At 55.3% G+C, this 10,607-nt stretch overlaps 1 protein-coding gene across 1 annotated transcript; it reads left to right on the top strand.

Moving 5' to 3' along the window:
* The first annotated feature begins 930 nt into the window (after positions 1-930).
* On the top strand, positions 931-4,527 carry LOC138365815 (uncharacterized). Its single transcript, XM_069326315.1, has one exon. It carries the CDS (start codon positions 931-933, stop codon positions 4,525-4,527), a length of 3,597 nt encoding a protein of 1,198 aa, XP_069182416.1.
* Positions 4,528-10,607: the final 6,080 nt, after the last annotated feature.

Consider the following 10,607-nt stretch of genomic DNA (forward strand, 5'->3'; position numbering starts at 1 on the left):
CACTAACACTTCAGCAGCCTGGCGTCCACACTACACTAACACTTCAGCAGCCTGGCGTCCACACTACACTAACACTTCAGCAGCCTGGCGTCCACACTACACTAACACTTCAGCAGCCTGGCGTCCACACTACACTAACACGTCAGCAGCCTGGCGTCCACACTACACTAACACTTCAGCAGCCTGGCGTCCACACTACACTAACACTTCAGCAGCCTGGCGTCCACACTACACTAACACTTCAGCAGCCTGGCGTCCCACTACACTAACACTTCAGCAGCCTGGCGTCCACACTACACTAACACTTCAGCAGCCTGGCGTCCACACTACACTAACACTTCAGCAGCCTGGCGTCCACACTACACTAACACTTCAGCAGCCTGGCGTCCACACTACACTAACACTTCAGCAGCCTGGCGTCCACACTACACTAACACTTCAGCAGCCTGGCGTCCACACTACACTAACACTTCAGCAGCCTGGCGTCCACACTACACTAACACTTCAGCAGCCTGGCGTCCACACTACACTAACACTTCAGCAGCTGGCGTCCACACTACACTAACACTTCAGCAGCCTGGCGTCCACACAACACTAACACTTCAGCAGCCTGGCGTCCCACACTACACTACACTTCAGCAGCCTGGCGTCCCACACTACACTAACACTTCAGCAGCCTGGCGGCCACACTACTAACACTTCAGCAGCCTGGCGTCCACACTACACCTACCACTTCAGCAGCCTGGCGTCCACACTACACTAACACTTCAGCAGCCTGGCGTCCACACTACACTAGAAGTGGGAAATTGTCATTAATGTTGAGACGACGCCACAGTGCCGCCATTATTGCAGCAGGTGTGGCCCACATGTACCACACCCGGCAGCAGGTGTGGCCCACATGTACCATACCCGGCAGCAGGTGTGGCCCACATGTACCACACCCGGCAGCAGGTGTGGCCCACATGTACCACACCCGGCAGCAGTTGTGGCCCACATGTACCATACCCGGCAGCAGGTGTGGCCCACATGTACCATACCCGGCAGCAGATGTGGCCCACATGTACCATACCCGGCAGCAGGTGTGGCCCACATGTACCATACCCGGCAGCAGATGTGCCCCACATGTACCATACCCGGCAGCAGGTGTGGCCCACATGTACCATACCCGGCAGCAGGTGTGGCCCACATGTACCATACCCGGCAGCAGATGTGGCCCACATGTACATACCCGGCAGCAGGTGTGGCCCACATGTACCATACCCGGCAGCAGGTGTGGCCCACATGTACCATACCCGGCAGCAGATGTGGCCCACATGTACCATACCCGGCAGCAGTTGTGGCCCACATGTACCATACCCGGCAGCAGGTGTGGCCCACATGTACCGTACCCGGCAGCAGTTGTGGCCCACATGTACCATACCCGGCAGCAGGTGTGGCCCACATGTACCATACCCGGCAGCAGGTGTGCCCCACATGTACCATACCCGGCAGCAGGTGTGGCCCACATGTACCATACCCGGCAGCAGATGTGGCCCACATGTACCATACCCGGCAGCAGGTGTGGCCCACATGTACCATACCCGGCAGCAGGTGTGGCCCACATGTACCATACCCGGCAGCAGTTGTGGCCCACATGTACCATACCCGGCAGCAGGTGTGGCCCACATGTACCATACCCGGCAGCAGATGTGGCCCACATGTACCATACCCGCAGCAGGTGTGGCCCACATGTACCATACCCGGCAGCAGATGTGGCCCACATTGTACCATACCCGGCAGCAGGTGTGGCCCACATGTACCATACCCGGCAGCAGGTGTGGCCCACATGTACCATACCCGGCAGCAGGTGTGGCCCACATGTACCATACCCGGCAGCAGGTGTGGCCCACATGTACCATACCCGGCAGCAGGTGTGGCCCACATGTACCATACCCGGCAGCAGATGTGGCCCACATGTACCATACCCGGCAGCAGATGTGGCCCACATGTACCATACCCGGCAGCAGATGTGGCCCACATGTACCATACCCGGCAGCAGGTGTGGCCCACATGTACCATACCCGGCAGCAGGTGTGGCCCACATGTACCATACCCGGCAGCAGATGTGGCCCACATGTACCATACCCGGCAGCAGGTGTGGCCCACATGTACCATACCCGGCAGCAGGTGTGGCCCACATGTACCATACCCGGCAGCAGATGTGGCCCACATGTACCATACCCGGCAGCAGGTGTGGCCCACATGTACCATACCCGGCAGCAGGTGTGGCCCACATGTACCATACCCGGCAGCAGATGTGGCCCACATGTACCATACCCGGCAGCAGTTGTGGCCCACATGTACCATACCCGGCAGCAGGTGTGGCCCACATGTACCATACCCGGCAGCAGTTGTGTCCCACATGTACCATACCCGGCAGCAGGTGTGGCCCACATGTACCATACCCGGCAGCAGGTGTGGCCCACATGTACCATACCCGGCAGCAGGTGTGTCCCACATGTACCATACCCGGCAGCAGGTGTGGCCCACATGTACCATACCCGGCAGCAGGTGTGGCCCACATGTACCATACCCGGCAGCAGGTGTGGCCCACATGTACCATACCCGGCAGCAGGTGTGGCCCACATGTACCATACCCGGCAGCAGATGTGGCCCACATGTACCATACCCGGCAGCAGATGTGGCCCACATGTACCATACCCGGCAGCAGGTGTGGCCCACATGTACCATACCCGGCAGCAGGTGTGGCCCACATGTACCATACCCGGCAGCAGGTGTGGCCCACATGTACCATACCCGGCAGCAGGTGTGGCCCACATGTACCATACCCGGCAGCAGGTGTGGCCCACATGTACCATACCCGGCAGCAGGTGTGGCCCACATGTACCATACCCGGCAGCAGATGTGGCCCACATGTACCATACCCGGCAGCAGGATGTGGCCCACATGTACCATACCCGGCAGCAGGTGTGGCCCACATGTACCATACCCGGCAGCAGGTGTGGCCCACATGTACCATACCCGGCAGCAGTTGTGGCCCACATGTACCATACCCGGCAGCAGTTGTGGCCCACATGTACCATACCCGGCAGCAGGTGTGGCCCACATGTACCATACCCGGCAGCAGTTGTGGCCCACATGTACCATACCCGGCAGCAGTTGTGGCCCACATGTACCATACCCGGCAGCAGATGTGGCCCACATGTACCATACCCGGCAGCAGTTGTGGCCCACATGTACCATACCCGGCAGCAGTTGTGGCCCACATGTACCATACCCGCAGCAGGTGTGGCCCACATGTACCATATCCGGCAGCAGGTGTGGGCCCACATGTACCATACCCGGCAGCAGTTGTGGCCCACATGTACCATACCCGGCAGCAGATGTGACCCACATGTACCATACCCGGCAGCAGATGTGGCCCACATGTACCATACCCGGCAGCAGGTGTGGCCCACATGTACCATACCCGGCAGCAGGTGTGGCCCACATGTACCATACCTCGGCAGCAGATGTGGCCCACATGTACCATACCCGGCAGCAGGTGTGGCCCACATGTACCATACCCGGCAGCAGGTGTGGCCCACATGTACCATACCCGGCAGCAGGTGTGGCCCACATGTACCATACCCGGCAGCAGGTGTGGCCCACATGTACCATACCCGGCAGCAGGTGTGGCCCCACATGTACCATACCCGGCAGCAGGTGTGGCCCACATGTACCATACCCGGCAGCAGGTGTGGCCCAACATGTACCATACCCGGCAGCAGATGTGGCCCACATGTACCATACCCGGCAGCAGATGTGGCCCACATGTACCATACCCGGCAGCAGTTGTGGCCCACATGTACCATACCCGGCAGCAGATGTGGCCCACATGTACCATACCCGGCAGCAGATGTGGCCCACATGTACCATACCCGGCAGCAGGTGTGGCCCACATGTACCATACCCGGCAGCAGGTGTGGCCCACATGTACCATACCCGGCAGCAGATGTGGCCCACATGTACCATACCCGGCAGCAGGTGTGGCCCACATGTACCATACCCGGCAGCAGGTGTGGCCCACATGTACCATACCCGGCAGCAGATGTGGCCCACATGTACCATACCCGGCAGCAGGTGTGGCCCACATGTACCATACCCGGCAGCAGGTGTGGCCCACATGTACCATACCCGGCAGCAGGTGTGGCCCACATGTACCATACCCGGCAGCAGATGTGGCCCACATGTACCATACCCGGCAGCAGGTGTGGCCCACATGTACCATACCCGGCAGCAGATGTGGCCCACATGTACCATACCCGGCAGCAGGTGTGGCCCACATGTACCATACCCGGCAGCAGATGTGGCCCACATGTACCACACCCGGCAGCAGATGTGGCCCACATGTACCACACCTGGCAGCAGATGTGGCCCACATGTACCACACCTGGCAGCAGGTGTGCCCCACATGTACCACACCTGGCAGCAGATGTGGCCCACACGTACCACACCTGGCAGCAGATGTACCCAGATGAGTCCTAACCTGTCCTAACCCAGCCTGTTCTAACCTACCCCCAACCTGTCCTAACCTAACCCAGCCTGTCCTAACCTAACCCCAACATGTCCTAATCTAACCTCAACCTGTCCTAACCTAACCCCAACCTAACCTAACCTAACCCCAACCTGTCCTAACCTAACCCCAACCTGTCCTAACCTAACACAGCCTGTCCTAACCTAACCCCAACCTGTCCTAACCTAACCCAACCTGTCCTAACCTAACCCCAACCTGTCCTAACCTAACCCAACCTGTCCTAACCTAACCCCAACCTGTCCTAACCTAACCCAGTCTGTCATAACCTATCCCCAACCTGTCCTAACCTAACCCAACCTGTCCTAACCTAACCTCAACCTGTCCTAACCTAACCCAGCCTGTCCTAACCTAACCCAACGTGTCCGTACCTAACCCCAACCTGTCCTAACCTACCCCCAACGTGTCCTAACCTAACCTAACCTGTCCTAACCTAACCCCAACCTGTCCTAACCTACCCCCAACGTGTCCTAACCTAACCTAACCTGTCCTAACCTAACCCCAACCTGTCCTAACCTACCCCCAACCTGTCCTAACTTAACCTAACCTGTCCTAACCTAACCTCAACCTGTCCTAACCTAACCCAGCCTGTCCTAACCTAACCCCAACCTGTCCTAACCTAACCCCAACCTGTCCTAACCTACCCCCAACCTGTCCTAACCTAACCCCAACCTGTCCTAACCTAACCCCAACCTGTCCTAACATAACCCCAACCTGTCCTAACCTAACCCCAACCTGTCCTAATCTTCCCCCAACCTGTCATAACTTAACCCCAACCTGTCCTAACCTAAGCCCAACCGTTCCTAACCTAAACCCAACCTGTACTAACCTAACCCAGCCTGTCCAAACCTAACCCAACATGTCCTAAACTACCCCCCAACCTGTCCTATCCTAACCCAAACCTGTCCTAACTTAAACCTGCCTATCCAAATCTAACCCAGCCTGTCCTAACCTATCCCCAACCTGTTCTAAACTAACCCCAACCTGTCCTAACCTAATCCCAACCTGTCCAAACCTAACCCAGCCTGTCCTGACCTACCCCCAACCTGTCCTAACCTAACCCCAACCTGTCCTAACCTAACCCCCACCTGTCCTAACCTAACCCGAACCTGTCCTAACCTAATCCCAACCTGTGCTAACCTAACCCAGCCTGACCTAACCAAACCCAGCCTGTCCTAACCTAACTCCAACCTGTCCTAACCTACTCCCAACCTGTCCTAACCTACCCCCAAACTGTCCTAACCTAACCCCAACCTGTCGTAACCTAACCCCAACCTGTCCTAACCTAATCCCAACCTGTCCTAACCTAACCCAACCTGTCCTAACCTAACCCCAACCAGTTCTAACCTAACCCAACCTGTCCTAACCTAACCCCAACCTGTCCTAACCTAACCCAGTCTGTCATAACCTATCCCCAACCTGTCCTACCCTAACCCAACCTGTCCTAACCTGTCCTAACCTAATCCCAACTTGTCCTAACCTAACCCAGCCTGTCCTAACCTAACCCAACCTGTCGTAAACTACCCCCAACATGTCCTAACCTAACCCCAACCTTTCCTAACCTAACCCCAACCTGTCCTAACCTAACCCCAACCTGTCGTAACCTAACCCCAACCTGTCCTAACCTAACCCCAACCTGTCCTAACCTAACCCCAACATGTCCTAATCTAACCTCAACCTGTCCTAACCTAACCCCAACCTAACCTAACCTAACCCCAACCTGTCCTAACCTAACCCCAACCTGTCCTAACCTAACACAGCCTGTCCTAACCTAACCCCAACCTGTCCTAACCTAATCCAACCTGTCCTAACCTAACCCCAACCTGTCCTAACCTAACCCAACCTGTCCTAACCTAACCCCAACCTGTCCTAACCTAACCCAGTCTGTCATAACCTATCCCCAACCTGTCCTAACCTAACCCAACCTGTCCTAACCTAACCTCAACCTGTCCTAACCTACCCTAGCCTGTCCTAACCTAACCCAACGTGTCCTAACCTAACCCCAACCTGTCCTAACCTACCCCCAACGTGTCCTAACCTAACCTAACCTGTCCTAACCTAACCCCAACCTGTCCTAACCTACCTCCAACGTGTCCTAAACTAACCTAACCTGTCCTAACCTAACCCCAACCTGTCCTAACCTACCCCCAACCTGTCCTAACCTAACCTAACCTGTCCTAACCTAACCTCAACCTGTCCTAACCTAACCCAGCCTGTCCTAACCTAACCCCAACCTGTCCTAACCTAACCCCAACCTGTCCTAACCTACCCCCAACCTGTCCTAACCTAACCCCAACCTGTCCTAACCTAACCCCAACCTGTCCTAACCTACCCCCAACCTGTCCTAACCTAACCCCAAACTGTCCTAACCTAACCCCAACCTGTCCTAACATAACCCCAACCTGTCCTAACCTAACCCCAACCTGTCCTAATCTTCCCCCAACCTGTCATAACTTAACCCCAACCTGTCCTAACCTACGCCCAACCGTTCCTAACCTAAACCCAACCTGTACTAACCTAACCCAGCCTGTCCAAACCTAACCCAACCTGTCCTAAACTACCCCCCAACCTGTCCTATCCTAACCCAAACCTTTCCTAACTTAAACCTGCCTATCCAAATCTAACCCAGCCTGTCCTAACCTATCCCCATCCTGTTCTAAACTAACCCCAACCTGTCCTAACCTAATCCCAACCTGTCCAAACCTAACCCAGCCTGTCCTGACCTACCCCCAACCTGTCCTAACCTAACCTAACCTAACCTAACCCAGCCTGTCCTAACCTAACCCCAACCTGTCCTAACCTAACCCCCACCTGTCCTAACCTAACCCGAACCTGTCCTAACCTAATCCCAACCTGTGCTAACCTAACCCAGCCTGACCTAACCTAACCCAGCCTGTCCTAACCTAACTCCAACCTGTCCTAACCTACTCCCAACCTGTCCTAACCTACCCCCAAACTGTCCTAACCTAACCCCAACCTGTCGTAACCTAACCCCAACCTGTCCTAACCTAATCCCAACCTGTCCTAACCTAACCCAACCTGTCCTAACCTAACCCCAACCAGTTCTAACCTAACCCAACCTGTCCTAACCTAACCCCAACCTGTCCTAACCTAACCCAGTCTGTCATAACCTATCCCCAACCTGTCCTACCCTAACCCAACCTGTCCTAACCTGTCCTAACCTAATCCCAACTTGTCCTAACCTAACCCAGCCTGTCCTAACCTAACCCAACCTGTCGTAAACTACCCCCAACATGTCCTAACCTAACCCCAACCTTTCCTAACCTAACCCCAACCTGTCCTAACCTAATCCCAACCTGTCCTAACCTAACCCAGCCTGTCCTAACCTAACCCCAACCAGTTCTAAACTAACCGAACCTGTCCTAACCTAACCCCAACCTGTCCTAACCTAACCCCAACATGTCCTAATCTAACCTCAACCTGTCCTAACCTAACCCCAACCTAACCTAACCTAACCCCAACCTGTCCTAACCTAACCCCAACCTGTCCTAACCTAACACAGCCTGTCCTAACCTAACCCCAACCTGTCCTAACCTAACCCAACCTGTCCTAACCTAACCCCAACCTGTCCTAACCTAACCCAACCTGCCCTAACCTAACCCCAACCTGTCCTAACCTAACCCAGTCTGTCATAACCTATCCCCAACCTGTCCTAACCTAACCCAACCTGTCCTAACCTAACCCCAACCTGTCCTAACCTAACCCAGTCTGTCATAACCTATCCCCAACCTGTCCTAACCTAACCCAACCTGTCCTAACCTAACCCAACCTGTCCTAACCTACCCAGGAGCCGGTCGGCCGAGCGGACAGCACGCTAGACTTGTGATCCTGTGGTCCTGGGTTCGATCCTAGGCGCCGGCGAGAAACAATGGGCAGAGTTTCTTTCACCCTATGCCTCCTGTTACCTAGCAGTAAATAGGTACCTGGGTGTTAGTCAGCTGTCACGGGCTGCTTCCTGGGGGTGGAGGCCTGGTCGAGGACCAGGCCGCGGGGACACTAAAGCCCCGAAATCATCTCAAGATAACCCCCAACCTGTCCTAAACTACCCCCAACCTGTCCTAACCTAACCCAGCCTGTCCTACCCTAACCCCAACCTGTCCTAACCTACCCCCCAACGTGTCCTAACCTAACCCAACCTGTCCTAATCTAACCCAGCCTGTCCTACCCTAACCCCAACCTGTCCTAACCTACCCCCCAACCTGTCCTAACCTAACCTCAACCTGTCCTAACCTACCCCCAACCTGTCCTAACCTACCCCCAACCTGTCCTAACCTACCCCCAACCTGTCCTAACCTACCCCCAACCAGTCCTAACCTACCCCCAACCTGTCCTAACCTACCCCCAACCTGGCCTAACCTAACCCCCAACCTGTCCTAACCTACCCCCAACCTGGCCTAACCTAACCCCCAACCTGTCCTAACCTAACCCCAACCTGTCCTAACCTACCCCCCAACCTGTCCTAACCTAACCTCAACCTGTCCTAACCTACCCCCAACCTGGCCTAACCTAACCCCAACCTGTCCTAACCTAACCCCAACCTGTCCTAACCTAACCCAGCCTGTCCTAACCTAACCCCAACCTGTCCTAACCTACCCCCAACCTGTCCTAACCTAACCCCAACCTGTCCTAACCTAACCCCGACCTGTCCTAACCTACCCCCAACCTGTCCTAACCTAACCCCAACCTGTCCTAACCTAACCCCAACCTATCCTAACCTAACCCCAACCTGTCCTAACATACCACCAACCTGTCCTAACCTAACCCAGCCTGTCCTAACCTAACCCAGCCTGTCCCAACCTAACCCAGCCTGTCCTAACCTAACCCAGCCTGTCCTAACCTAACCCCAACCTTTCCTAACCTAACCCCAACCTGTCCTAACCTAATCCCAACCTGTCCTAACCTAACCCAGCCTGTCCTAACCTAACCCCAACCAGTTCTAAACTAACCGAACCTGTCCTAACCTAACCCCAACCTGTCCTAACCTAACCCCAACATGTCCTAATCTAACCTCAACCTGTCCTAACCTAACCCCAACCTAACCTAACCTAACCCCAACCTGTCCTAACCTAACCCCAACCTGTCCTAACCTAACACAGCCTGTCCTAACCTAACCCCAACCTGTCCTAACCTAACCCAACCTGTCCTAACCTAACCCCAACCTGTCCTAACCTAACCCAACCTGTCCTAACCTAACCCCAACCTGTCCTAACCTAACCCAGTCTGTCATAACCTATCCCCAACCTGTCCTAACCTAACCCAACCTGTCCTAACCTAACCTCAACCTGTCCTAACCTAACCCAGCTTGTCCTAACCTAACCCAACGTGTCCTAACCTAACCCCAACCTGTCCTAACCTACCCCCAACGTGTCCTAACCTAACCTAACCTGTCCTAACCTAACCCCAACCTGTCCTAACCTACCTCCAACGTGTCCTAACCTAACCTAACCTGTCCTAATCTAACCCAGCCTGTCCTACCCTAACCCCAACCTGTCCTAACCTACCCCCCAACCTGTCCTAACCTAACCTCAACCTGTCCTAACCTACCCCCAACCTGTCCTAACCTACCCCCAACCTGTCCTAACCTACCCCCAACCTGTCCTAACCTACCCCCAACCTGTCCTAACCTACCCCCAACCTGTCCTAACCTACCCCCAACCTGGCCTAACCTAACCCCCAACCTGTCCTAACCTACCCCCAACCTGGCCTAACCTAACCCCCAACCTGTCCTAACCTAACCCCAACCTGTCCTAACCTACCCCCCAACCTGTCCTAACCTAACCTCAACCTGTCCTAACCTACCCCCAACCTGGCCTAACCTAACCCCAACCTGTCCTAACCTAACCCCAACCTGTCCTAACCTAACCCAGCCTGTCCTAACCTAACCCCAACCTGTCCTAACCTACCCCCAACCTGTCCTAACCTAACCCCAATCTGCCCTAACCTAACCCCGACCTGTCCTAACCTACCCCCAACCTGTCCTAACCTAACCCCAACCTGTCCTAACCTAACCCCA

The sequence above is a fragment of the Procambarus clarkii genome, chromosome 2, assembly GCF_040958095.1.
Source record: "Procambarus clarkii isolate CNS0578487 chromosome 2, FALCON_Pclarkii_2.0, whole genome shotgun sequence".
Lineage (NCBI taxonomy): Eukaryota > Metazoa > Arthropoda > Malacostraca > Decapoda > Cambaridae > Procambarus > Procambarus clarkii.

Bases quoted from the DNA above. Each gene is read 5' to 3' on its own strand.
- LOC138365815 (XM_069326315.1), top strand. From the start codon at position 931: ATGTACCACACCCGGCAGCAGGTGTGGCCCACATGTACCACACCCGGC.